Genomic DNA, 26,574 nt, shown 5'->3' on the forward strand with positions numbered 1-26,574 from the left:
TATGGTAGACCATTGTGTGGGCGCGCGCACACGTTATTGTGTATAATACCTGTAGTAGTTCACTTCTATTCATCCGTTTCGGAATAAGCAGTTGCTGACCTGACCGGCTAGTGGTCGATATACCGAGGAGGCGAGGCTGGTTGCTTGCACATCTTTGACTCTGAGCTCTTGTTGTTACAAGAAGGGCGAAGGGAGTCGAGGTTGCGGGACTACATAGAATCGGCTGATTATCCCGAGTGCAAGTAGGATATCGGTGTGCGACCGGCGGCTACAACAGTCAGTACCACCACCAAGTCTCTCTGAGCTCTCCGACCCTGCCGACGACTTGGGCAACACGAATTCTCCTAGAAGGTGTCTTAGGTCTCTTTGAATTCTCTACATTTGCAGATGCTAACTCTGAGACTCTATCAGATAATGGAGGTGACACGAAATGTGGTTTCTGTGCCCTCGGATGATGTTGACGCAGTTCTCGATCGTCTTGCGATGTCACTGCGACGCCAGGGTCCTACAATGAGGTGATGTGGTTGCGCTACAAGGAAAGACCGAATGTTCTAACTCGCACTTATAGTCAACAGGACGTGAGTTGACATTTCCAGGACCTGATCAATTTTTGTCGCCAGCTCATGGTCACTTGCGTACGGATGCAGGGCATGATAACCGACATTCAATACCGAATGAACATGCTACTCCTGGTCAACAAGCTTCCTACAGAGCTTCTCGTGGCCATCTTCAGCTGCATCGTCGACGAATTGGACCTTGGCCACGTCATCTGCCTTCCCGCTGGAGCCAACGACTCGGAGCGACTAGACTTCCGGCCCCTGACTTGCCTCACGCACGTATGTCGCCACTGGCGCGATGTCGCGATGCACTATCCGCCATTCTGGTCGTCTGTGGTGGGGCCGTCTCTCAAGTGTGTTGAGACATGCCTGACCCGCTCTGCACCACTCCCCGCTTCGGTATACTTGAGCGAGTACTCTCGAGGATTTTGCTATCCGGACGATTGCCGGATGATATCACCCTACGCTCATCGCATAGCCAGGCTCGACATAGAGATCACGCCTCTCATGAAGAATATCCAGACCCTCCTACCCGTTGGGCTAACGGGCCTGGAGTGTCTCAACATCTCGTCTTGGAGGGACAGCTTCCGACCGGAGGACCTGTCGATGGACGTGGCTCCAGAGCCTGTTGACCAGGGGGAAGAGGACGGCCTTGATGTTGAAAACCAGCTGTCACTGCCCGCCGGCGTGGAATCCAACCTGAAGGCGCTGGCTCTCAAGCCCGTTGTCGACGTTCTGCCTTGGGGCGACTTCAAAAGTTTGACCCACCTCTTTCTCGCCTTCAACCCCGACTACCCTAGGTTCGACGTTAACGACATTGTTGCTACTGTCGCGCAGATGCCCGCGTTGCGTCATCTGCATCTCTCGACGATTATCTACCCGAGGATCCGCAGACGACCCGCCCTGAGACCAAGGTCCATCCCGGTCACCTCTCTTTGTATGTCCATGAGTCCTGCTTCCGCTGGGCTTTTTGATGTTGTTTTACGCCACCTGCCGAACCTCCTCGTCCTGGAAGTCCTCGTGAAAAATGTGGACCAACTCCAGCCTCTCTGTTGCTCTCTGATCAGGACTCCATGCCATGTCCCGCACTTCGCAGCGTACGCATAGATTTGCACACGGTCGTGGGGACGTCGGCAACGACGTCGCTATCAGCTCCCATTCAAAGCATGGTCACTAGCAGAGCGCACGCAAGTCGTCGACTTCGCCTACTCGAGTTGAAACCATTCCCGCACGCTTATATGGATATTGTTCGGAACCTGAAGGAGGTTGCGGAGGAGTTGAAGAAGGTGGAGCCGTATGTCGAAGAGTATCGATTCGTCTCCCCGGGGGATCGGTCGATCTGTCCGTTCGAGATGCATCCAATGTGGCGTAACGAGCAGGCGGAGAGGTACTGGAAGTTGGAAGAATACGACAAGCCAGAGTATGAATGGAGATGGTAACACGGAGACGATTTGACAATTTGTCGGTGTCAGATGCAATCAATACGTGCCTATCACCCTCAGGCCGAGGCTCGCGATTTCTTCGTGAAGAAACGCCAGAGCAGCTTCAAGCTGAACGTCCTGGGGATCCACATGAGGATGCGGATCAGCAGCGTCTTCCCCCCGAGCATCATATGTCGTGGAGGCTTTGGTAGCAAGCTCTGTCCGACGACACGACGTGCGTACTCCTCCGCGGGCATGGCGTCCGATTCCTGGCTCGTGTACATGCGCTCGAGGATATCGGACAGATAGCGCTTGTAGAGCGAGTTTTCAGAAAGACCAGGGAATGAGGCGGCCTGATTGGCAGAGATCTTCGAGCGGATGGCCCCCGTCGTGGCGGTCAGAACGGAGATGTTAAGGGGCGTGCATTCCATGTAGAGGGCGTCCGAGAGCGCGTGCAGCGCCGCCTTCGTCGAGCTATAGATCCCACCCCAAGGTGTCGGTCTAGGTGCAGTTAGGATCGAGGGAGTTAGAGGTACGCATTATTTTCACGCACATGTGGGCCATGACCGAGCTAATCTGGACGATTGTCCCGCTCTTGCGTTCGGCCATGTGGGGTATCACAGCCTTGCACATACGCAAGACCGATAACACGTTCGCGTCGTACGCTTTCATTACAACGTCCAATGGAACTTCGATGACCGGCCCTGAAAATCCAATCATGAGCACGAACGGAACCCACAGTTCTGTGGCGTATAGTGGCAGCGTATGTACCTATACAGTGAACGCCGGCGTTGTTCACCAAGACGTCTACTCGGCCTTCTTGGGAAATGATAGTGTTGACCACGTCGCGGATGTTATCTTCGTTAGTAACGTCGAGGACCAGCTTCTCTACGTTCGAATGTTTCAACCCGTCCATGGCTTCCAGCTTACGTGCGGTGGCGTAGACCTTGCATCCACGCGAAGCATACTCGGTGCATCTGTACAAGTCGTCAAACACCTCTCCCGGTCAAGAACATATAGTCGCGTACAACGCAGAGCCTATACCACCGTCAGAGCAGCCAGTGACGAGGACAACCTTGGGGATCGCCGACATGGTGGTCGCAGTAAGGAAAGGGGAAGGAAAATCACTCAGGAGATATATACTGTAATCAGAAAATCACAGTCCCCCCTCTCGGCAATCAACAAGGAATTGGGTCCTCTGGTGCCAGTCATCCTGGAACTTGCTAAAGGTCCTCGGGAATCCTGCATGATGGAGCGTTTTGTTGATGGTAGACCAGTCTCCGTGCGAACTGCCCGCATCTCGACACGGGAAATTCAGCAACGTAAGTACGATAGCGGATGTCTCGGCGCAAATATCACTTTGTCAATCATGGTCCGATGCATGCAAGAGGTTCAATGTGCAAACAAGGCCTGTCGCGAGCCTCTAAGCCCACATGAAGCGAATGCGCTCCCTGTTCATCTCGAAGGATGACTCCATGAGAAGACTATTCCACCGCCACAGCAGACATGGGGATCGATGCTGTACTATCCGGTGGGTCCTCGACCTCATGTCATCGAAGGAAGCTGCATCCCACTTCAATAATGAGGGCTCGGTGCGGGCAGCGCAGCGCATAGCTGCGGGCTTACTCTCCACCACCTCCCACGAACGAGCGTACGCTACGCTGGACGTACTCGCGACGCGCGAGAACGTCATCGATATAGACAAGGGATTGCTCACCTTGAACCAACGGAAAAGTAGCGATCCGCATGCGGCCGCGTTGATGAGGCCATAAATACTGCGCTATAAAGTCGTAGATACACGATAAACAGATTCCTAATTCCTGGAAATAGCGATGAGTAACCTACAACAGAGCCGAACAGAGCGAAGTATCCTAAGAAGTCACAGCAATCCAAATCCTCACCGCGGTCACGACCCACAACACGACCCTGCCGCATGCCATCGCCCTTGTGGCGGCGGACCTGAGAGGACAATGCTCATCCGCTGGTCTGCCTCCCGGACGTGCATGGTCCGCGCCTCGAGCGCCTCCTCGTATTCCTGGTGACGGACGACGCGGCGTGCGATGTACTCGAATACATCGCTGACGCCTTCTCCGGTCTTGGCGGACGTGAAGAATAGCTTGGGGTATCGCTCGAGGGGCGGAGGTGGCGCGAACGAGTCATTGGGGGGTGATCCAGATTCCGGTGTTGTTGCGGTAGTAGTGGCCGCCTGGCCACGGATGAAGAGACTAGGCGTTATGGTGGGCGCGGAAGACATAGAAGAGTTTGAGGGTATGCGGCGGGGTTCGCGCAGCGGAGAATGTGAGGGTGAGCGGGACATGGATGCGGATAGTGCGGTGAAAGCGGGCGAAGAGAGCGCAGATTCGAAGGTATCAAAGAGAGAGGATGAAGGAGTGTGGTAGATGGAGTGCGTGGTTGTCATTGTGCCGACTGTGCCTCCATGAAAGAGCGTCGAGCGACTACGGGAGCGCGAGGCGCGACCACGCCGGTTGTGGGCGCTGATATCAATGGAGTCAGTCCTCGGGGCGTCGGGGTGGTCTGCCGGTTCTTCGAGAGCAAGGTCCTCATCTTCTTCGTAGGGTATGTCCGGGGGCACGATGTCAACGGTAGGAGAAGGGGGAGTGGATGGATGGGGAACGAGTGTGTGAATGAACGCTCTTGCCTGAGCCGGGGTGACTGCCCTCCGTTCGCCCTCCACTCCCGCGCCCTGCACTACGTCAATCTTGTTCCCAACAACCACACAACAGAACTCCTCAACGCCCTCGTCCGGCACCGGTGCCTTGTCGCGGAAGTCGTCCCACCACTTTGTCAATGCATCGAGAGTTTGCGGTTGGTTCACGTCGAACATGAGAATGACAGCGTCGGCTCCGCGGAAAAATGCTGAGGAGAGGCCCGAGAATCTCTCCTGTCCGGCGGTATCCTAGAGTGCGCGGGTGTGAGTAGATGGTCTTTGAGAGCTCATACTCGCACGACTAGACGTACCCAGATCTGGAGTGTAACCAGCTCATCCGCGCAGCTATGGTGCGACAGGGTTTTCGTAATGAAGTCTGCGCCAATAGTCGCCCTATAGCCAGTCGTAAATCGGCCTGAGATATACTGGAAAAGAAGGTTGGTCGCGACAAAGGAGAGAGTTGATATTCACCCCGAGACGGACCTGATTTCGGATGCTGGACTTGCCGACACCAGAGGCTCCAATGACGACCAGTTTAACCGTGCGCATCCCGGCGTAGACACGCTGCGTTCATGAGCACTGACGACGGCAGCAGCGAGCAGGTGGAAGGGCGGAATTGCGTGGTAGTTCGAGGGAGAGTTCTAATCTTGGCGCCGACCAGCATTAACAGCGACGTCAAGAGTCGATTACAATCGGAATTATTACTGCGGTAAGAATATCCGTTGAAGTTGGTATTGATCGGAGTTATCCAGACATTCAAGCAGACTCTTCCTCCTATGTAGTAAGTTCTCCCTCTCATTGTTACCATCAGGTTTCCACTCTCGCCTATCGCCGCGTCTTATGCGGGCTCTGGATATATGAACATGACGGCCGACTTGGAGGTTATAGCTGCAACCGCCCAGCAATTAGCGAGAGATTGTAGAGCACTCCTGGAGAAAGACAACCGCCATCGGGTTGAGTGAGTGATATGACCGTGAATCAGTCCGAGTCCCATGTACTCATGACCTTAACAGCTTGGAAACTGTTAGTTGACTCACTTGAATACTGCTTTACCCTTCTGACGGCGAGTAGTTCAGTGCGATTGAGCGGGACCTGAACGTCTCCCTGGTATCCTTCAAACGGTACTACAATGCGACCCCTTCTGTTCCTATCAATCGTCTTCACCATGAAATCCTTGGGATGATCTTCGAACGTCTGCGTGACCCACGCCGTGCTCCTGAAGTCAGGAATCAATTAGTGTTCGATTCCTACTTACCCCTCGTCAAGGCCATGCTGGTATGTCGCCGCTGGCATGCCGCCATCATGCATCATCCATTGCTCTGGACCGAGATAGACCTCCTCTTCCAACGCCCGAACACAGTTTGCAACCTGCTCGAACGCTCGAATTCGGCCCCCATCGACGTACGGCTCGATAATCATGAACATTACGCCTGCGAAGAGGTCCATACGGTTGCGAGGGCGCTCCTGGAAGACCACGCCCATCGAATTCTTCATCTGGATATGACATCGTTCATGTCGGATGACTTTCAAAAGGCCTTTCCATGGGTTAAACGACCCATGCCTCGCCTGCGCCGTCTCGCGTTCACTCTCGACCCGGGGACAAGGCACCACCGGGAGCGTCCGTTCGTCTCCTTTGCTCACTGCCCTAGTCTCAAGACCTTGACGCTGTCAGGCATACTTGTGCTTCCGACTCAACCCATCCCGTCTCTCACTCATGTCGTCGTCAGTGGCCGAAAGTCGCCCTATGGATGCCTCTCTTCGCTGTTGAGGCTTTTGGGCTCTACACCAGCGTTAGAGTGTCTCGAGCTTAGCTCCATCACGTGGAGTACTCAAGAGGTTTCCCGCGATTCATATCCTACATTACGTCGCCTGCGATCCTTGAAGATCAGGCACTTCTGCACCAGAGAAGTCGTGGACGGCTTCGTGTATCATCTCGGACACCCTATGCTCTCCGAGCTGACCCTCACACAAGTATCAGGGCAATATTCCTGGTCCCCGCCCTACCTTCCCGAGACGTTCTTGCGGGCACATACGATGACACGCCTGAAGGTTGTAGACAGAGGGTGGCATGAAAGCGGCACTCTCACGCTCGAGAACGCCAGAGCCAGCGTAACGTTGGAATTAACGCGGGGCCTATTGACATCTTCTCGCGGGAGACCGCCCAACCCTTCCTTCCTGGCGGACATCGAAGACGCACACGTCTCCCTCGAAGGCCGAGATGGCACCAACAACATCTCCTGGCTCGGATCCCGCGTACCCAAGCTCAAGACTCTCGTCATCAAGTTCCGGGAGGGAAATCGCCAGCTGCTCATCGCACTCGCCTCTGCATTGGAGGTGACGGTCTACTTCCCTTCCCTAGTCTCCCTTGAGCTCAGTGGTTCGTCTGCGACCTGGGAGGAGATCGATCTCCTAGCCCCTGCCCTCGCGGTGCGTGCGCAGGTGGCCCGCCACCGTCTGGCTCTCCTTCGGGTACAGTAGTCGCCCGAGCTCGACGCCTTGCCCGAAGGCGGCAGTGCAGTCAGTCAGCACGTCGATCGGTTGGAGGTTGTGACGCTGGACCCGCCGTTATGAACTTCCAATCCATCCTGGTTGGTAGTATGTTCCTCCGCGGTCGCTGTACCTTCGTATCGTGAACTGACGCCGTCCGCTGCTGTGCCCTTTCTCATCCACGTACTCAGGGTACAGTCTCGCCAATGTCCTCGTACCAGTCCTGTGGCACCATGAGTTAACCAGAATCAGAGTATGACCAAATCCTGTATCGCGCACCTCCGGCTTCTCTCGAATGTAACGTCCCATCAGCTCCTTACATTTCTCGTCATTGAGTACGACAACCTCGACGCCGCGACTGCGCAGCAAATCTTCGTCTCCGGTGAAGTTGACGTTCTCGCCGATGACAAGGCGAGGTATCTTGTACAGCAGGATCGCTCCGGTGCACATGCTGCACGGACTATCAGGGAAGGAAGGGTCCGGTCATTTCCACGTCTTCCGTAAAGCACAGAGCGGCCTGTACCTCAGCGTTGTGTACTGCAATGCCACAAGGAGAGACATCAGGTCAGAAACGATGCACGGGCTGACTGCGAGGCTTTGATAGACACACCATAGTCGAGTTGCGGTACACCTCCGGCTTGAGCCTGCCCGCGTTCTCGAGGGCAGCCGTCTCCCCATGCAGAATAGGGGACGCCTTCTGCACTCGCTGATTATGTCCTTGGCCAACGACGCGCGGCTCGCTACCGCCATGATACACGATAGCGGCACCGATGGGTACGCCGCCCTCCTCGTAGCTCTTCTTGGCGTTCGCGAAGGCAACATCCATGCCCATCGTGTCGGCATGTACAATATTGGCAGAAGCTGATTCCATGAGAGACTTGTTCTTGTTTGCGTTTGAGGGCTCGAGCGCCGAGGACGGTGTTGACTGCTGGATGAGATCGTGGTTATGATAAGGATGGCGAGCTCACCCTGGGTTGGGAGTACTACTATCTTATATTGTCGTTGTACTCACGGTCGCCGCAAGGCGGCGACGGAACTCCAGCATACACCACAGATCACATAGGCGGTCGGCGGCGATGCCTCGAGCTCACAATACATGTGTATTGGAATATCACAGTAGCACAGTAGCACGGTAGCACTCAAACTCGAACAAGAACGCGAGCGAGGCAAAAAGCGGGGTCCAAAGAAGGATGGTGCGGGTGATCATTGGGGGGAAACAATGATCAAACTAGTGATACAATAAAATTAGCTGCCCTCAGCCAATAACGATAGGGTATAGCAATCTAGAACGTGCGAATCCCAAATCCCAAATAGTCCAGTATCGAAGGGGGAAGAAAAGGTATCGAAAAGCTGCCACAGCCGTTTAGACAATGCTGTCGCAAACGCGTTAGCACCAACTCAAAAAAAGCGAACGCGCGCAGACAAGCAGATGCTCACCTCCCAGCAGGAACAGCCTCCTCCACGACAGACGCAGCCGTGCCGAACAGGCTCGACGGGCAGCCGACCGAGTCGCGCTTGGCCATGAGAGCCGCACGCGCCGCGCGGCCAGTGTACGCCCGGCGCGCAGGGTTGTCCCCGAAGCACTTCTTGAACAGGTCGAACGTCTTCGTGAACAGATCCACGCTTGTGCTCTTGTCGAAGAAGCTCAGCAGCGACGCGTCCGCGCCTGCAGTGACCGCCAGGCCCGTCGTGACGTCCACGCACCCACCGAACGACGCGCCGGCAGACTTGCCGTCCGTCCCGGTCGCAGCCTCAGCGACGGCGGAGAGTGAGAGGTCGACGCCGGCGCTCGCGTCGACGTCGAGGTTGATCGTCGCCTTCGCGGCCCCGGAGAGGACGTCCACCCCAAACGCGAGCGAGGGGATGAGGTGCGCCGCGACCTGGCCGTGCGAGGTGACGTTGGGAGAGACGGAGAGCTTGAGGTTCGAGTCTCCGGGCTTGTACGAGCCGGCGGGATTGCTGCTGGGCGGGAAGAAGAGCTGCGCGCCGGCAATGGTATAAGCAAGGTCGACGTCGACGTTAAGGTTCGCGTCGAGCGAGGCGGTCGCCTCAGCGTTCACGGAGAAGGTGGGGCCGATGCTCAGGATCTTGGGGAAGTCAAGACCCGGGATGCCAGTCTCGAAGAGCGGGATCTTGCCAGAGCTGATTGAACCCTATGTTGTGCGACTGTGTCAGCGAGATTAGAATTCATTTGAGAATAGAGAAACTGACAGTGAGGGTTGCGTCCAGACCGAGGGTGCCAGTTACGGTGGTGTCGAGGCCGACGAAGAGACCGAACTCGTCAAGTTTCGGGGGGATGATGGAACCCGCTGCGGCAACACCGTAGCTGACCGTACCATCGACCTTACCGTTGAGGTCCACCTTTGCCTCGCCACTGAACGCAGGTACAGCGCCATTCTGGGGGCACGAGAACGACTGGTCGAACAGCGGCACGTCCTTCTCGAAGTTTATCGGGCTGCTACCAGTGATGTTTTTGTGGACCTCGGACAGCCCCTTGAGGGTATCTCCGATCCAACTGAACAAGCCGCGCTTTGCGGCCGCAACGCCCGTCGGAGGCGTAACAGTGAAGTTACCGGCAACGCCCGGGATGGACGATCCCTGGAGGAAGAGCGTGACGTTGCCGTTAACGTCCGGATCGACAGCTGCGAAGTCGGTCGCGAGACTGATGCCCTTCACGGTGGGCTGCGAGCCGTCGCGGCGCATGATGAGGGCGCGCTTGCTTGCAGGGATCTTCTGGTCTTGGTGGACCCACATGCGCGTGACGAGCGCGAACGGCACCGAGCCGCAGGACGTCGGGAGACGGACGAGCGTGCCCTCCGCGCCGTTCTGGTTCACGTGGTCGCAACCCGCGTCGGGGTCGTGGCAGACAAGACGGATGTCCTGGTCTGCAACGTTCGGGTCGCAGTCGAGGATGGTCCACCCTGCGGCGGTGGTCAGGTCGGACACACCGGTCTGCGAGCCAAGCTGTGTATTGCGAGTCGCAGTTGCGCGGGTGCGCACGCGTTTCGTGAGCGCGCAGGTAAGCGATGCACGAGGATACGATACTCACCAAGCGAAGTGTGCCAGACCCGTTGCCATCCGTGATGTCCCAGTTACACTCGCCAAAGCAGGGCGTGTTCCAGTCGTTGGCCGCTTGGGCCGCGATGGGGAGGAGTGCAGCTACGAGGAGAGCGCTGTGGACCATGGCGAACTCGAGACTCTTGAAGGGTTACGACGTGAACTTGGGTCGTAATGAAAGGAAAGGCAGCTCTAGAAGGCTATATAAAGGAGAGGGCAGCAGAAGAACGAAGGGGGAATCACCAGGACCCGTAAAGATACGTGGTTGTCAACGAAGGTGTTATATACCACGACGTCCCATGCGGGCGCGTACGGCGTTGCGGCGTTACCGGATGGAGATCAACCAGTGGTTGCAGATGGGATGCGAGCGCTGACAGTGGCAGATCATGTCGGTAACACTTTCCTTGGCAGAACGCAGAGCCCAGGGGGAGTTGGTCAACGAAATGGATGGATTGATCTGCAAGGAGCTGTACGGTCGGCGACCCGAGTCAACCCACCATCAAAGATGGCCCTCAAACAGGCCGACGCCTATGTCTCCGGAGTCCGGATTCAAGTCTGCGTCGGCATGCTGTCGTCCACATGTGCATCGCGGCAGTGTATGACCTACGGCACAGCCGTCACAGGGCCGTTCACAACGTCCCCGTCGAGAAGCACTGAACAGCACTGTGGTCAAGACAATCGGAGTTAGTGTAGACTGTAGTGTCTGAAATTCAAAAGCGTACACATAGATCATTGGAAGGTGGACTTGAGCGATCGAATGTGCGGGTTGACCTTGAAGGCATGACGACGGCAATCATTGTCAACACTGGCGAGACAGCAGTGTGGACGTCGTCAACGCCGATGATGTCTCCGGCGGCCCACAGCTTGCAGGAACGAACCAAAGAACTGAGCCTCGAGCCCAGCTTCAGCTTCACCACTGTGGCGACCACAATCTCGTACATGTTGTCAACCGTCAGACAGCCGCACAGGCTGCGGATGGGCTTGGATGTCGGCCAGTAGGCCTATGTAGGCTCGAACGCGATGTAACGGTCTCCATTCCACGTGACCGTTTACCTGATTCGGATTCTGTTACTCACCGCCCACGTTACTGTTTACAACTTACGCGCCTGTTCTCTTCGTTGCACCAACGCCAGCTTGCTTATCCGTCCGCTCGTTCTGCTTCGTCCTGTAGCTCGCTTGATTCTTCGAATCTTATGCCGCGTCCGACAACCGACCGCTACATTCGAGCGCTTTCTTGACCGAACGGGCGCCACCCTTAGAGTCACTCGACTCCTGAGTATCAATAACTTCGTCGCCCACCACCATCAATACTTCCCGCCCAGGTAGTACGATGCAACCTAGAGAAAAGCTTCGAGGCCTGGAACCACTTCTCTTGGGCGAAGTAGCGATCTTTCATCCTGGCTACGACCGCGCAGTGGTTACTTTTCCTGCACATGATCCCATCGATCCCCCTCCGCACCCTCCGCAACCCCCGCAAACTCCGCATCCCGCATTCCCCGCAACCCACCGGACAACATGATGGCGGAATCGCCCATCGAGTAGTCCTCGACGCCTGCCACATCATCGCTGGCTAGCTAGCGACATCACAGGCGACAAGCCCATTGCAACCGACGTCGCCACTTTGAGCGCCGGAATCTACTATCTCCACCTCCGCGATAAACCTGGGTCGACGAACAAGTACCCGATCGTTGCGGAATTCGCGGCATGGACGCCCCCGAAGTCTGTCCCTGTCCACTGGAATCCAATGGCTAAGGATAGCCGAAGACGACTACAGCTTCGCGCCAGGTATGCAAGGTCAGCGTCTCTGATGTCCAAAGCGGTGAAGGAGCAGGACAAGCATTGTATCATAACCGAGTTCTCCCGCTGTACGTAACCTTCCGATTCTTTTCATATGGACCTGCAAGACCTAATGTCCAGCATCCCCCTATAGCCATTCAGAACGCTCATGTCTTGCCCAGGGATCAGAGCGCCTGGTTCGAACTCCACAGCATGGACTTGTACTGTCACAACCCCCAAGCGCTCATCGACGATACGGCGAATGGACTTGCTCTGCGTAGTGACGTTCTGGAATGCTTCGATCGGTGCAGCTTTGTCTTCTTCCCGCTAGACGACAGCACGTACCTGGCATACATCGTCGGCGGGAGCGAGAGCCATTACGTCGAGCTCCTCCATAGGAGACCGGTGGTGATGCCCGAACGCGTGTCCGAGTTCTTCTTGTATGCTCGTTTTGCCTACAACATCCTTGCTCACGTCAGGCCCTGGTGGACCAAGTATGGAGCGACCATCCCTGTCCAGCGTTTGCAAGTCAAAGGAGCTATGACTGGAGCCAAGGATCATGCGGGCCCACGTGCGTACATCGTGCCTTATGCCGTGCTCTCACCTTCAGCTGCACCTCGGTCAGTGCATCCATCAGAGACGTCCTCCTCGAGCGAGTCGCTCTCGGACGTTCAGACACTGGAGAAAGAGGAGAGGTGGACAGCTCGATGGAAGGCGCGGTTCCCGGACTTGAGTACGTCGCGTGCTTGCAGTGAATCCTTGCCGTCTCCGACATCCACTTGTTTATCGCAGATGAGGAGTCGGTCGACCCTCCTGACACCCGGATTTTCTCTCATCCCGATTCTCTGCGGATCCGAAGGCTGGCGGACGCATACATGGCGAAGAACCCCCAGATCTTTATGTCCTCAAGTGGATCGAGGCTCCATGATGACGGTTCCGCATTGTACGCCGAGGACTAGTGCTGTGAGTCCGCCGTCGTCTGGGACTCTTAGCCAATGGTATCGACAGGAACGCTGTGTGATCATGTATAACTACCTCCGTATATTTGTCTAACCCTTACTTCGCTACATTCTGCCACAACTTGGGGCCTTCCATCATACCTGGAAGAACAGACGAGGTTGGCATCTTGGTAGCGTGGCTTTCACGCTGTTTGCTTGATCGTGGCAGACTCGCGCGCACTGCAACCTTTTTTGAGCCAGCATCCCGACGAGTCCCTGTCGAGATTGGGGTGGGTCTCCGCCCGCTGAGGTCGAGTCTCGCATGCATGATATCGATGGCAGTCAATTCGTGGCAGGCTCTCAGTAGACAGAGCGGCTGAGGCGTAGTATGATAACGCAGATCTAACCGAAGTTCGACTCCGCCGCGTCCGCGTCCGGCTTTGCCCGTCCCCAGCCCAAATCTCGCGCTGCGTCCGCACGGCATTGCCTCTCGTCTCCGCCCAGTGCAACGACGAAGCTGGAGAAGGATACATGCGTAGCAATAGTGGCACTGAAAGTACTGGTCCAAGTTGTAATATGAGTCCCGGCTCGAGGGGAAGAGTCAAATCCACATAACTTTGGTATGAAGTATTCATATCACACTGATGGTGAAACGGTATCATGCTTGCCTTCCATATGGGTTTCGAAATGTTTGAGAAAGCAAGCGGCGTGGGTTCGACTCCCGCTCAGTGTATTACAACTTGTGATAATTCTTTTTCTCCCTGTTTCAGGATTACATACAGTCTTGGCATTCCACATAATACATTCCACATATTTCTTACTGTACAATCGGGACTGGTCCCATACATATGTCCAAGAGTCCAAAAGTCCGGATGAGAGTGCCAGGGTGACGTCACATATGCCCTTAACTGTGCTGGACCCTGTGCCATCGTCGCCTTAGCATCCACCTTTGCGAACGAAAAATCGACAACCACTCACTGGACATACCACCGCTGGTCGGTGGCCACGCACAACCCGCCATGATCGTTGTTGGCCGCAGAACAATCTGACGCAAGCCAGTTCACGAGCTTCGACTGTGTTCGCGGGACTCTATCAGCACAATCTCCTTTCCTTCCACACGGACGGACGTGCACTCACCCATTCAGTGCGGCAGTACGTGAGCGTGTTGAAGTCCTGGTTCAGGAAGTAGGTCAGGCAGGTTAAATACTGCATCGTGACCTTGTTCGTCGGGGTCTGCAGAGGCATCAAGGGTGTCAGTTCAGGATTGAGACGGAGAGGGCGGGGGAAGGGGGGGAGTGCACGTACGCCGTAAGCAGACACGTTGAAGAGCACGCCGGTGTTCTGACTCTCATAGAGGAGAGCATGTTCGATGACAGTGCAGTCGCTAATGGTAGGTGCGCCGGTCGCTGACGACCAGCAGTACGTGTTGCCTGCAGGACGAAGAGGAGGACACCACGTGTCAGCGCACGTCGAGTGAGCAAGGGAGCACATGTTTGTACTTACAGGGAGCGCCGCAGACGTTGCTGCTCTGCCGCTTCGTGAGCGTCGTCACAAGGTTGCCGTGGGCGTCGACGAGCAGCTCGTCGTCGCAGTGCGAGAGCTGGAGCTTGACATTCTTGTCCTTCCCGATGTAGGTCGTAGACACGACCTCCTCGTGGGCGCACTTAGGCTCGTGCTTGACCGGGAGGGTGGCGGCAGAGACGGCCCCGAGGAGGGTCGCCACAACAGTGAGTAGCGAGAAGAAACGCATAGTTCGTAGATCTGAACTCGGGGATAGAGGGGTTGAGAAAGTAGCCTTGAAACGGACTGGCACGTTGGAGCAGCAAATCACGTCCTTTTATACGGTGGGGCGGAGAGTGTCGGCCGCGATCATGTGGTCCGAAGTAGACTGTCGCGGTATGCTTCGAGGTGGAGTCTAGTACGTCGTCTGCTGTTGTCTTCAATTCAGTCGCGGGCGGCGCAAGGCGACTCACAAGACAGACCTGCCATATGGCCCTGCTTGAGTCGGCCAGTAGTGACCGCACTTTAGAACGGGTCTGTTCGGAAGCGGTGCTAGACGGACAAAGTCTGGCCAGAATGCACCCAGTAGGCAATAGCCTTTCGTCCCGGTGGTCTCGACCGCGATGAGGTTACATAAGCAGTCGGTCTTTGGATGTTTTGAGAGGTCTTGGCAGAGTGATCCGAATCATGAGGAGGAAGTGCGGGGAGAGGGGGGCTGGGCTCTGTACTTGATTCGACGAATAATGTTCATGCACGATCCAACATAGGCAGCGATGTATACGGAGACTCTCCTGTAGTCGACGAGGTCAAGATAGTGCCACACGTGTCTCGTCAAGAAGAAACACACTGTTACACACACACCTTCAGTGGGGCCCTACATCATAGCTCGTTGACAGGGCGTCGGAATGCCAGTGGAAAGCCCACCCAGAAGCCCCCAGAGCGGCTTGATGCCAGCGGTGACATCGTTCCCCAAGAATCTTCGCGAATGTAACGGTCGGGCAGCCAGGGGGCTGTCGAATTCAAGTACATGGGCTGGGTCTGACTCACAGTGCGAATCTCGAACATCTGTTCTTGCGACGCGGTGCGTCGACGCGCCTCTTCTTCGGTTCATGCAGCTGTGGAAGAGGATGTACTTATGAGTCCAGATCAAATTCAGGTGCTAACCGAGACTACTGGCCTATGAACGTTGAACGATCGAGCCATACCAAGGTCTCAATGCATGTGCGCTTTACGGCACTTCCTGGGCGCGTACCTTACGCTCACTTCCTGGCTAGGGGCTTGATAGAACGTTGGATTGTGGGGGAGATCATGAGGTAGCAGGTGCTACGAGGGGAGGCCTATGATGTGACCTCTCAACCGATAACTGAAGTTCACGTTGTATCGCTGTCTGTGCCACTGTCAAACTTCAATCCGAGTTTGATCACCGTCGTAGGCGTACGTCGCAAGGACTGATGAATTGATGGATATCAGGATACCGTATACCCATGTACAAGATGATGGTTATCACTTTGACTTCTATCTTACACATACTGTACCAATGTTTCCTAGCAAAGATGTCAGACACGAAGAACTGTCCACTAGTTTCAAGTCATCACGCACCGTGCCCCTCTATTCGATCCATCCCTCAGGCATAGTAACGACTTTCCGGACCGCTGCTCTTCAGGAGACCCTCCTCAAGCGCCTTGATCTCTGCAAGTCCAGCAGTAATCAGCCATCGTACCTCCAACAAGAATCGAAGCACGAGACGAGATCTCACGTAACGCAAGATGTTTCGAGTGGAATCGGCACAACATCAGGTTCCCCATCATGAACCAGAAGTTGGGCACGCCGCTGTCGCGCCACGCCGTGCGTATCTCGCCCTCCGCGTCGACGCTCCACACGGGCTGGAGGCGACTCGTCACCTCCTTTCCGAGGATCTTCTCTGCCGTGATCATCGGGCTGTCGAAGCTGCATTGCGAATGGAAAGTATCAGCTTCACTCCGCCACATAGCAGAGGAGAAGAGGTGCGTTACCCAGTCGCAAAGAGGACGACGTCCGCATCGACGGTGCTCCCGTCCTCGAATTCGAAGCCCGTCTTCGTGAACCGCTTGATCACGCTGTCGTTCTTCAGCTTGACCTTCCCGTCGATGATCATCTGTGACGCCCCGACGTCGAGGTAGTATCCGCCGCCCCTCCGCCTCGCCATCGCGAGGAACCCGCACCCATTCGGGCCGAGGTGCGTTCGGAAACCAACTTTGTGCAGATCATCGAGGAGCTTCCTGCAAGAGCGATGCAATTGTGAGTGGGCAGGAGTATCTGGGCAGGATGGAGAAAACGCACTTGTCAGCCTCTGCGATATCGACAGTGATCCGCTTATGAATCTCTTCAGTCACGAATGTCGGCATCGAGGCGTCGATGCGGTCTGCAAGGTCGGTTGGCCATTGGCCTTCCCACCATAGGTCTGAACGAACGCGTGAGTAGCGAAGTCCAGTGGTCATTAGACGGTCCACATACATCCGAGCATACGAGGCATGCCCTCCTTCGTCGTCATGATGTATGTGCTCTCGCGTTGATACATTGTAACATCTGCAAACGAGCTATCAGTGACAGAACCTTGGCTGTGGTCGTAAGGATACGTACCAACGCCGTTCTCTACGTAGTCAGCCGCGATATCGTGTGCTGAGAGAGGCAGCGATAAGCCGGGTTCAGCCAGGGACGAAAATGGCACTCACCAGACGTCGCAGCCCCTACAATGAGCACCTTCTTCCCCAAGTGGTCCTTCGCCGAGTTGTGCTGAGTCGAATGCAAGATCTGACCTTGGTACTCCTCCTTCCCCGGAATGTTCGGGAAGTACGGGTTGTTACCCCCGAGTCCGATCGCGAAGATGAGATGCTTGACGTGCAACACCCGCGCCGAACCGTCGCCTCGCTCGACGGTGACGTCCCACTCGTTGTTCGCATCCTGTACCGCCTTGACTACAGTCGACTTGGTCCAGACGTCGAGCTCGAGCGCATCGGCGTAGTACTCCAGCCACCCCGCGAGCTTCTGCGCAGGCGTGTAGATAGGCCAAGTGGGTGGGAACCTGACGCGCGTCGACATGAGAAGGAAGAATGGCGTGCACGCGAAGCTCAGGTACTCACGGGAGGTACGGAAGATGGTCGTACCCTGAGAAGACGGACATTCAGAACCCCATCTCGAGCCAGCTGAGTGCGCGCGTACTCACAGACTGGATCGTGCAGGCACAACGCCTGGTACCGATGCCTCCACTGATCGCCAATGCGATCGTTCTTCTCCACCACCAGCGTCGGGACGTCCAGATGCTTCAAGCGTGCCGCGACATCCAGCCCGCTCTGCCCACCGCCGACGACCAGGACAGTCGGGTCCTTATCCAAGAACTCCTTCTCGCGCTCGCGCTGCGCGAGCCACTTGCCATGATTCGGGCGTGGGTTCCTCAGTGGGCCGACCTTCTCCGGGAACTCCTTCAGCTGCTCGAGGTTCGTGTAGAACGTGAAGCCTGTCCACTGCCCGTCCGCAGTCGGGACGATGCGGAAGATGCCGGTGCATGTGCCGATCTCAGTCTCGAAGGTGAACTGACCGAGGATCCACGCGAGATCGGGGTACGGGCTCTGGAACGTCGCGTCCGTGAGCTTGAACGCGCTCAGCTTCTGCGTGGACAGCGTGTCCTCGAGGAACTTGCGGATCTTGGGCGCGCCTTGGAAGGTTCGGAACGTCCAGGTGAGCGCGAGCATGTCGCGGAACCAGGCATCGGGATGGAACAGAGAAAGGATGCCATCGATGTTCTTCGATTCAATGTACTTCACGAGCGAGTCGAACCAGAGAGACGCGACCTTCTTGGCGTCGACATCCTTAGGAGCAGCAGACACTCCGAGGCGGTCAAGAGTGGGCAGGGTCACAGTGGGGGTGTCTACGGTGGCCATGGAGGATGTGTACGGAGCTTGAGGTCTGACCTTGTCTGAGACATTTATCGTCGCAGCGCGCGAGGATAGGAGTGCCGAGCGTCGAAACCTAGGGTCAACTGACGAGTCTCTTGACAGAAAGCGTCACACGGCCCTAATCTCCTCGATCACGTGGTCCGCGATTCCCTGGAGTCGGATCGTCTTCGTCTACTCCAAGGCTTGCGAATACCTGGCCTAGGAACACAACATCCGCGGAGTAGACCTGTGGCGGTTCGCGACATCAGCCAAGCCCTACAAGGAGGATGAAGAAGACAGCGAAATAGGCCCGAACTACTCACGAGAGACAAAGCAGGATTGCGAGGACCGGAAGCCGTGAAGCCACATGGTGGAACACAAAGTTCATGTGAACCAAACGTGACTTCCATTCAAGCCAGTGGCGTCCATGCAAAGATCACTTGAGTTCTTGCTGACGGATCCGAATCCAGAGGTCGGATACCTTTACCAGGCCGAGCGCGGATGGGGAAGCACATGCAAAAGCGGCGTAGAGTTCACTTGGGATGCATTCCTCACCGGAACGCCGCCCCGGAGAAGCAGTGAAACACACCTTCAATGAAGTCAGAAAATGTCCAAGCACTTGACCCAAGTCCACGTACCTGCGGAATGCCTGACTCGGGGCAAGCACGAGTGACTTGAGTCTAGCCTGAAAACACAACATGAGCGATCGGAGAAGACAGCGAAACCAACAGCAACGGTACCAACATGTACAGCCTTCAGAACCGTTAAATGACTTCACCGGTGGGGGTGTATACACCAGCCTGGCGCGACACCGAGCGCGAGTCGTTCTCCACAGGCGGCACATATCGAATTGACGACTTGGAACATCGGGCTAAAGGGATACGGTCAATCGCAAAGACCCCATCTACAGATTCGAATGCTTTTGCACGCACACCTATACGTCTTTGGCAGGAACCACCAGTGACATCGGATGTCTTGGCTAGTACTGCATGACGAGTTCTAAATAGATGGAAGAGAGCGAAAGGACTGTGAACCAGATGCATATTGAGTTGACCACCTGGCGTCGACCTCAAGTCCAAGTGAGGCACCAAATACGAAGGAAAGAGTGGAGGGAAGCAATCACCTAACGACATGGCTTATGCCAGTACGGCGCTGTACTGCACATGCCCCCAGGGTTCTTCAAGCACGGCTGCGTTGTTACTGTACACATTGTTATTTCTTGACTTCTACCTGATCTACTTACACATCTACGTCTAGACGGACGTTTGACTGTATGCTTCTAATCACGCGTAGTAACGGCTCTCCGCCCCACTGCTCTTGAGGATGCCCTCCTCAACCGCCTTGATCTCTGCAGAAGTTGGTCAGCTCCCACTGAGTACCGTGCACCAGCTGAGATACAGGGCGACTTACGCAACGCAACGTGCTTCGAGTGGAAGCGGCACCACATCAAGTTGCCCATCATGAACCAAAAGTTGGGCACGCCAGTGTCGCGCCACGCCGTGCGCAGCTCGCCCTCCTCGTCGAGCCCCCACACGGGCTTGATCTGTGCTGCCGTCTCCTTTCCGAGGATCTTCTCCAGCGTGCGCTTGGGACTGTCAAACCTGCATCCTCACCAACGCGTTAGCATCCCGAGCTTACAATGACGGGAGACGACACGTACCCAGTCGCGAAGAGGATGACGTCCGCGTCAATCGTGCTGCCGTCCTCGAACTCGAATCCAGTCTTGGTGAACCGCTTGATGACACTGTCATTCTTGAGCTTGATCTTTCCGTCGATGATCAGCTGCGACGCGCCCACGTCGAGGTAATATCCACCACCCCGTCGCCGGCCCATCGCCGTGTATCCGGCGCCATCGGGACCCAGCTGCGTCCGGAAGCCGACCTTATGCAAGCCTTCGAGCAGCTCCCTACAACGCAAACCGCGCTAGCTATTAGCAGATTATATGTTGACGCGGAAAAGGAGGAGCGTACTTGTCCGCCTCTGCGATCTCGGCGACGCGTCGCTTGTCGAGCTCCTCGGTGAGAAGCGTGGGCAGCGAAGCGTCGATACGATCCGCAATGTCCGTGGGCGCGGTACCTTCCCAATAGAGATCTGGGGTAAGGCAAAGGTCAGCTATGCAACGGCGAAAGAGGAGTTTCGGATACATACGCCCGAGCATGCGCGGCGTACCCTCCTTCGTGGTCATAATGTACGTGCTGTCACGCTGGTACATCGTGACGTCTGCAGAACAAGGTCAGAACTCTGCGCGCGTTGAACTAGCAGGGTCAATGCGTACCGACTCCGTGGTGGACATAGTCCGAGGCAATATCGTGTGCTAGAAGAGACACAAGTGAGTCATGTTCGATCGGAGCCCAAGCCGCGTCGGTCTCACCTGACGTCGCAGCCCCAACAACGAGGACCTTCTTGCCCACATGGTCCTTTCCGGTGTTGTGGAAGATCGAATGCAGAATCTGGCCCTCATACTCCTCCTTGCCAGGAATGTCCGGGAAGTATGGGTTGTTGCCTCCGAGACCAATCGCGAAGACGAGGTGCTTGACATGGAGGACGCGCGTCGACCCATCTGCGCGTTCGACGGTGACGTCCCACTCGTTGTTGGCATCCTGAACGGCCTTTGTCACCGTTGACTTGGTCCACACGTTCAACTCTAGCGCTTCCGCGTAGTATTCGAGCCAGCCCGCAAGCTTCTGTGAAGGAGTGTACACGGGCCAGGTAGGAGGGAACCTGCTCTCGCGTTAACAAAACGGGTTGTACAAAGGCGGCTGAAGCACTCACGGGAGGTAGGGGAGGTGATTGGCCCCTGCGAATGGGCGTTGGGAAACGAATGACTTGAAGGATAGAACGTGCGTACTCACAGACAGGATCGTGCAGGCACAAAGCCTGGTACCTATGTCTCCACTGGTCCCCGATGCGCTCGTTCTTCTCCACCACCAGCGTTGAGACACCGATATACTTCAGGCGCGCCGCAACATCCAGACCGCTCTGACCTCCTCCGACGATGAGCACGGTCGGGTCCGCGTCCACAAACTCCTTCTCGCGCTCGCGCTGCGCCAGCCATTTGCCGTGGTTTGGGAGTGGGTTCCTGTGAGGCCCGATCTTCTCCGGGAAGCCCTTGAGCTCCTCGAGGTTTGTGTAGAAGGTGAAGCCGGTCCACTGGCCGTCGGGGGTGGGAATGAGACGGAAGAAGCCGCTGTTCACGCCGTGTGTAGTCTCGAAGGTGTACTGACCGAGGATCCACGCGAGATCAGGGTAGGGATTCTCGAACTTGGCGTCCACAAGCTTGAATGCACTCGGCTTGTTTGTGGGGAGGGTATCCTCGAGGAACTTGTGGATCTTGGCCTTACCGTGGAAAGTACGGAAGGCCCAGGTCAACGCCAGCATATCGCGCCACCAAGCGTCGGGCGAAAATAGCGAGAGGATGCCATCGATGTCGTTGGCCTCGATGTACTTGGTGAACGAGTCGAACCAGAATCCAGCCACTTTCTTCGCGTCGACATCGGCAGAGACACTGGACACGCCGAGACGGTCGAGCGTGGGCAGAGCGATTGGCAGTGCGGTGGCCATGGGGGAGTACACGGAAGCAAGGCTGCCCGGCTGCACAGATTTATGGCCAGCCCACAGATGGGGGATCTGCAGGAGAGAATGAGAAAGTTTGCAGGTCCAGTCCGAATCCAGTCCCGCAGAAGAAATGACGAGATTATCTCCTATTTTGACAGCAGACTTTCGCACGGTCGCGGTCGCGTCTGTCACGTGATATGACCGGGCATCCCTTCTTCAAGTGCTCAGTGCACTGATACGCGCATATATGCGTGGAAAACTCGTGGATAGAAGCGCGAGGAGGGTGCGAGATGCTCAAAGCATGAAGGAAGCTCACCTGGCACCTGGCTCAGCTTGATAGTGAGGCTGTCCGAGCAGCTAACTCCTAGCCGAGAGAACCGAGAGCTAAGGTAACCTTCGCGAGACGGCCGAAGTACAGAGCACAATATTGCGGTTGTCATAAGTTTCAATGAAGTGGATACTGGTAAGCAGGAACGCTTATTGGTCTCTCCGCCCGCCGGCCAACGTCGAATGTTGATGGGAGGAGAATGCCTCAAGCGATGAGGACATCATGTTCACTGTTTCGATGTTGCCGGGTGTCGAGGAGGACAACGCGTTCATGAAAGACATGGTGATGGTACAAGGTCAAGATGTGGAACGGCAGAGTCTTGCAACTGGTTACGTTGACGGGCGCCTGTACAAACACCAGTCAACAACGCGCTGGTGGCTGCAATCGTCTTCAAGGTATCAGTATTTTTATGATTAACCTCGACTTGTTGACTACGCCATGATCACAACATGAGCTGGACTAACACGCTTTGCATCTGACTCCCTATATCGGCAATGAGTTGCACAGCGTCGCACCGCTGTTGGGCAGCATCCACCGAGACCGAAATCAGACAGCGACCGCCGACTACCCGTCCAAGTCGACAACGTGGACTACCATTCGATGACAAGACGTACGAGAGCACCATTTCATGTCTAATATCGAGCACAAAAACCACGACAAACGATGGGATTGTGTGTGATCTGGGCTGGGGCGATTATAAGGAGGTGAGTAGTATAGTCCAATTCGACCTGCGTGCGCCGGAATTACGTTTCAGACAAGAAACCGCATCCTACTTCTGAACAGCTGCATGTCATACTGTGAAATGTACGGGAGTGGATACATAGCTATGTTAGCTTTTCTATTGATGGTAGAGGGCGAAATGGCTTTGAAGGTAAGTACTCGCATCATATTACCAATTTTTGAACCTCCCGGACCCGCATATACCCACTCTAATTCCTTCAGCAAGATGCGCCAATGTTAGGCATATGATGTATACGTTGCGATTGAATTATTTTATTGACGAACCAAGGCGAGAAAGCATGCAGTGGTGCGTACTCCATTGTCCCGTAGACGATGTTTTCTGACTAACGAACTCCTGATAGCTTGGGATGTATTGTAGGTCAGGCATGCACGCGCACAATTTGGCAAGGAATTACTAGAATCCGCCGTAGTGCGGTTCAGCAAAAGTAGCTTACAGGGAGGGATATTCCGTCGAACGCGGTGGTGAGTTTCATGTCTCCCTCTCCGTAAATCCCCTCTATCGCTATTTATCAGCGCATACATCGACAATTCACCTCCTTGTCCGTCCGTTCGTCCGTCAGACTATTCGCCACAAGCTGCTCTCACTGACCTGTTCATCATTGCACATCCCAGTCATCCTCCTTCGTTACCGAGCGTGCATATTCTCTGACGTCGTTGAATTCCCCCATCCACGGACCTCAAGCCCGGCAGAGCAAACAGAGCCAGGTATGTACTTCCATCTTCAGAAGCAATTACTCCATGTATGTATGCGATATAAGTCTAGGCACGACGGCCTTGCTTGGACATTGAGTAGTATGCGGTCGCTCCATATGGACCCTCAGCTGTTGAGATCAAGCGGCCATCGGATACACACCAGTGTCTCCGTGCGTACGTTTCCAAGATACTTACAAGTTATCGCGGCCCCTCGATGTACTTCGGCTGCATGGCCTGACCAAGATTACGTCTCTTACGTGCATGGTCTCCTTCTGAATCCGCGGTTCGATGCGCTTCTGACACAAGGCACGAACCCTGTAGCTTCGCGCTTAGTGCGACTCCGCCCAGCCGACTCTACCGACGTGCACGATGTGCGAGCTACCCACGGTCAAGCGGACACTCTCGCGTACGACCACCGCGTTGTGATCACTTCCGGCTTGCGAAGCCGGCTTGTCATATTGTGGGCGCGTGTGCCAAATTCCGGCGTCCAGGCTGGTGGGTAGGGCATCCTCTACATTTACTTCATGCTCAGTTTGCTGACATTGGCTTATACCAAGATAGCACACTTTTGCGATATAAACGGGTGGTTTCGCGCTCTCTGCATTGCTTGGCGGTCAGCTTCAGGCAGGCCTTCCGCGATCAGGGCGGATGTAGCGTGGCATGGCGAAGTAGCAAAGTGGTCTAATCCCACGGGCACTGCGAGCAATACTGCGAACTCATATGTCCAAGTACGTCTGACTTCCCGCCCTTCCACTCTGATCGCATGAAAGGGTCTTTCCACTTTAGCAGTCAGACGTGACCCTTTCCGATGTGTTGGGCTCACTATCAACCCGTTACACGCCTTGGTGCCATGAACTCTAGAACTGCTGTACCGCTGCTCATTGGCTAGGACGTCCAGACGACCTGAACGCTTCCATATCAACGTGCGTAGACCCTCAGTACGGATCTTCTCTGCCGGCTCGTCAACTCTTCTCATTCAGACCATCAGGCCCCAAGCGTCATCTCTCGTAACGTGAGACGCATTCCATATCCCTCCGCGCCCACTACGCGGGAACCCCACCTCCGCGGACAAGCTCGAGTACGTGCTCCCAGCATCATAGCTTGCCGTACCGACCTCGCGCCCGCGCCCGCGCATTTCCCAGACCTACGACAGGGCAGAAGTAACCGGGTGCTCAGTTCCATTCTTCTCCAACCGCGGTCATCGGCTTCTCCAAGTCCGCTGGCACCTTCCCCGCATATCCTTCCACACGTCGCCCACAAAACCGTACTGGGGAAGCCCGCCGTTGGCATAGGCATGTGGCCGTGTCAAGGCGCTGTCTGTCAAAGGTCAAAGGCCGGCTTTCACCAAGGTTTGTTTGATGGGCCCTCTGTGCAATTACATCCGTAGTAAGGGCTATGTGCGCAGCCCGGCACAGGCTAGCAGTGCGGTTTCAAACACAATCAAGTATAGATTGGCGCAGAGGTAATGACATGAATAGGATTCTGTGGGGTGAATTCTACCGCTGACAAGCCAAGAATAGGGAACCTTGGGCGGTTCGAAGTCGCTCTCCGGACTGGTATCAAGCGGCCGCTCATACCGGTACCATATGATATCCCCATGTCCGACGCGCGACCGACCCCTAGAAGCCGTCAGCAGTGCGTAAGCCGGCGTACACCGGAACGTACGAACGTCAGCCCAGATGAACCAGAAGAAAGCAGTGTGTCGTTCAGGACTAGTGGACTGGTAAAGGTACGTCCATGCTTCTCCCGACCGCCCTTCCGAGCCGCGTACGTCGACGTCAACGCGCGTCCGGACCTTGCATCCGGACGGTTTGAATGCGCGACTTGTGACGCCCGGGTACTGTCTCCGTATGGGGCAAGCGCGCCCCAGCGTATGCGCAGCTCGGGTGCGCGATGTGCAAACGACCTCAGTCCAGCAGCGTTTCTGTTCTTCTGCGTTTTGCTCTTCGTCTTTCCCTCTGATGAAGTACTGTATCCGGGATCCGAGGAAGTTCTGATCACGCTAGCAGACATGTCCGTGCACTCATCCGGATGGATAGGGCAGTGGAAGACCTCTGCCGATGTCATAGTGTCGAAGGACGTCCTTCGAATGGTCACTTTGCTTCTAGCAGGCCTGAAGAACGTCTGTTACCCCTGCCCCTGCAAACCCGGCGGATTGCGAGGCCGTCGTGGCACAGGGCACACATACCACACACCACACTGCGTCCCACGCAATTTCTGCGATTGCGATTACGACTGTCCGTGCGAAACATGATGATCACGGTACCTCTCTTCCTCCGCTGTACGTGCTCTCCTGATTGTGGACTGTTGGACCTGGGAGCTGTGAGTTCTTGGTCTTGCGAACCCATACACTTGCGGATGATCGTCATCAAGTGATTTGCGATTCCGAACGTCGACCACCTGGTCGCACAACCCCCGCAAATATCAGAGCAGCATCAACCTTGCTGGGCATGGGATATCTCTCCGAACTTACGACATTGACTAATATCGCTCGTACTGATCGGACCCACAGAGCCTGCCCGGCGTCGGACTCCCTGCATTCTCAGGACCGTCGTATATTGAAACACGCAACCAAAGAACGCCGCGCTATGCGCGACGTACGCAGCAACGGTCGCGGGGGTTTAAAGTTTTATGCACAATAGCGTGGTCGGCGAGTCAAAACGGTTACTCGACATGATCGAGTAGCTAGGCGACGGCGGCTATGTACAAAGGCTACAGCGAAACCGTCGACCACGCGGCTTCCGTGCTTTCTGTCCATCGCTTTCCCGCGGGGTAGTGGTGGAGAGGAAAATACGCACAAAATCTCCTTTTGGTTGTCCCTCACGCTAAGGAACATGCCACACGCTCGTATCTCGAGCACGAGTACTAGAATCATCGCCAAGCTTCAGCACATGTTGATCAGAATATCCGGCGCACGTACGGCGGCAGGGAGGACGAAAATT

General features: G+C 55.7%; 11 protein-coding genes and 1 non-coding gene across 12 annotated transcripts; 5 read left to right on the plus strand and 7 right to left on the minus strand.

The window, feature by feature from the left end:
• Positions 1-680: 680 nt before the first annotated feature.
• On the plus strand, positions 681-1,755 carry L226DRAFT_615764 (uncharacterized protein; the record flags this gene model as incomplete). The annotated part of the gene is made up of 1 exon (XM_067686823.1): positions 681-1,755. The coding sequence occupies one exon, from the start codon at positions 681-683 to the stop codon at positions 1,662-1,664; it is 984 nt and encodes a 327-aa protein (XP_067531601.1). The 3' UTR covers positions 1,665-1,755.
• A 300-nt stretch (positions 1,756-2,055) lies between these two features.
• L226DRAFT_513709 (oxidoreductase) lies at positions 2,056-3,071 on the minus strand (the record flags this gene model as incomplete). Its single annotated transcript, XM_067678381.1, has 4 exons — positions 2,056-2,479; positions 2,532-2,682; positions 2,750-2,955; positions 3,007-3,071. The coding sequence occupies 4 exons, from the start codon at positions 3,069-3,071 to the stop codon at positions 2,056-2,058; spliced, it is 846 nt and encodes a 281-aa protein (XP_067531602.1).
• Positions 3,072-3,718: 647 nt separating this feature from the next.
• Positions 3,719-5,248, minus strand: L226DRAFT_492165 (ras-domain-containing protein). The gene is made up of 3 exons (XM_067677382.1): positions 5,130-5,248; positions 4,958-5,071; positions 3,719-4,895 (listed from the first exon to the last, which is right to left on the minus strand). The coding sequence occupies exons 1-3, from the start codon at positions 5,193-5,195 to the stop codon at positions 3,885-3,887; spliced, it is 1,191 nt and encodes a 396-aa protein (XP_067531603.1). The 5' UTR covers positions 5,196-5,248; the 3' UTR covers positions 3,719-3,884.
• Positions 5,249-5,328: 80 nt separating this feature from the next.
• On the plus strand, positions 5,329-7,168 carry L226DRAFT_213597 (uncharacterized protein). Its single transcript, XM_067672935.1, has 4 exons — positions 5,329-5,355; positions 5,411-5,604; positions 5,660-5,669; positions 5,718-7,168. Exons 2-4 carry the CDS (start codon positions 5,504-5,506, stop codon positions 7,122-7,124), a joined length of 1,518 nt encoding a protein of 505 aa, XP_067531604.1. The 5' UTR covers positions 5,329-5,355; positions 5,411-5,503; the 3' UTR covers positions 7,125-7,168.
• Positions 7,169-7,182: 14 nt separating this feature from the next.
• Positions 7,183-8,064, minus strand: L226DRAFT_492167 (cytidine deaminase-like protein). Its single transcript, XM_067677383.1, has 4 exons — positions 7,744-8,064; positions 7,657-7,670; positions 7,413-7,593; positions 7,183-7,356 (listed from the first exon to the last, which is right to left on the minus strand). The coding sequence occupies exons 1-4, from the start codon at positions 8,002-8,004 to the stop codon at positions 7,321-7,323; spliced, it is 492 nt and encodes a 163-aa protein (XP_067531605.1). The 5' UTR covers positions 8,005-8,064; the 3' UTR covers positions 7,183-7,320.
• A 502-nt stretch (positions 8,065-8,566) lies between these two features.
• L226DRAFT_469271 (uncharacterized protein) lies at positions 8,567-10,317 on the minus strand (the record flags this gene model as incomplete). Its single annotated transcript, XM_067676202.1, has 3 exons — positions 8,567-9,286; positions 9,345-10,097; positions 10,183-10,317. The coding sequence occupies 3 exons, from the start codon at positions 10,315-10,317 to the stop codon at positions 8,567-8,569; spliced, it is 1,608 nt and encodes a 535-aa protein (XP_067531606.1).
• A 1,122-nt stretch (positions 10,318-11,439) lies between these two features.
• On the plus strand, positions 11,440-13,005 carry L226DRAFT_615770 (uncharacterized protein). The gene is made up of 3 exons (XM_067686824.1): positions 11,440-12,055; positions 12,121-12,699; positions 12,759-13,005. The coding sequence occupies exons 1-3, from the start codon at positions 11,935-11,937 to the stop codon at positions 12,923-12,925; spliced, it is 867 nt and encodes a 288-aa protein (XP_067531607.1). The 5' UTR covers positions 11,440-11,934; the 3' UTR covers positions 12,926-13,005.
• A 537-nt stretch (positions 13,006-13,542) lies between these two features.
• L226DRAFT_t228 lies at positions 13,543-13,637 on the plus strand. Its single transcript has one exon. It is a non-coding gene; the product is annotated as a tRNA-Gly (tRNA).
• A 171-nt stretch (positions 13,638-13,808) lies between these two features.
• Positions 13,809-15,064, minus strand: L226DRAFT_615771 (uncharacterized protein; the record flags this gene model as incomplete). The annotated part of the gene is made up of 5 exons (XM_067686825.1): positions 14,408-15,064; positions 14,210-14,334; positions 14,042-14,137; positions 13,883-13,977; positions 13,809-13,824 (listed from the first exon to the last, which is right to left on the minus strand). Exons 1-5 carry the CDS (start codon positions 14,652-14,654, stop codon positions 13,809-13,811), a joined length of 579 nt encoding a protein of 192 aa, XP_067531608.1. The 5' UTR covers positions 14,655-15,064.
• Positions 15,065-15,825: 761 nt separating this feature from the next.
• Positions 15,826-18,495, minus strand: L226DRAFT_538410 (FAD/NAD(P)-binding domain-containing protein). The gene is made up of 10 exons (XM_067681487.1): positions 17,607-18,495; positions 17,524-17,548; positions 17,116-17,465; positions 17,024-17,062; positions 16,898-16,969; positions 16,724-16,844; positions 16,417-16,662; positions 16,161-16,351; positions 16,004-16,093; positions 15,826-15,948 (listed from the first exon to the last, which is right to left on the minus strand). Exons 1-9 carry the CDS (start codon positions 18,319-18,321, stop codon positions 16,029-16,031), a joined length of 1,824 nt encoding a protein of 607 aa, XP_067531609.1. The 5' UTR covers positions 18,322-18,495; the 3' UTR covers positions 15,826-15,948; positions 16,004-16,028.
• Positions 18,496-19,598: 1,103 nt separating this feature from the next.
• L226DRAFT_574269 (FAD/NAD(P)-binding domain-containing protein) lies at positions 19,599-21,876 on the minus strand (the record flags this gene model as incomplete). Its single annotated transcript, XM_067685003.1, has 9 exons — positions 19,599-19,663; positions 19,726-19,916; positions 19,976-20,221; positions 20,286-20,406; positions 20,464-20,535; positions 20,591-20,629; positions 20,687-21,036; positions 21,088-21,112; positions 21,168-21,876. 9 exons carry the CDS (start codon positions 21,874-21,876, stop codon positions 19,599-19,601), a joined length of 1,818 nt encoding a protein of 605 aa, XP_067531610.1.
• A 2,928-nt stretch (positions 21,877-24,804) lies between these two features.
• Positions 24,805-26,463, plus strand: L226DRAFT_213891 (uncharacterized protein). The gene is made up of 4 exons (XM_067672937.1): positions 24,805-24,981; positions 25,038-25,094; positions 25,153-25,361; positions 26,145-26,463. The coding sequence occupies exons 1-4, from the start codon at positions 24,927-24,929 to the stop codon at positions 26,307-26,309; spliced, it is 486 nt and encodes a 161-aa protein (XP_067531611.1). The 5' UTR covers positions 24,805-24,926; the 3' UTR covers positions 26,310-26,463.
• Positions 26,464-26,574: the final 111 nt, after the last annotated feature.

Source organism: Lentinus tigrinus (genome assembly GCF_003813185.1).
Source record: "Lentinus tigrinus ALCF2SS1-7 unplaced genomic scaffold L226scaffold_32, whole genome shotgun sequence".
In the NCBI taxonomy this organism is placed as follows: Eukaryota; Fungi; Basidiomycota; class Agaricomycetes; order Polyporales; family Polyporaceae; genus Lentinus; species Lentinus tigrinus.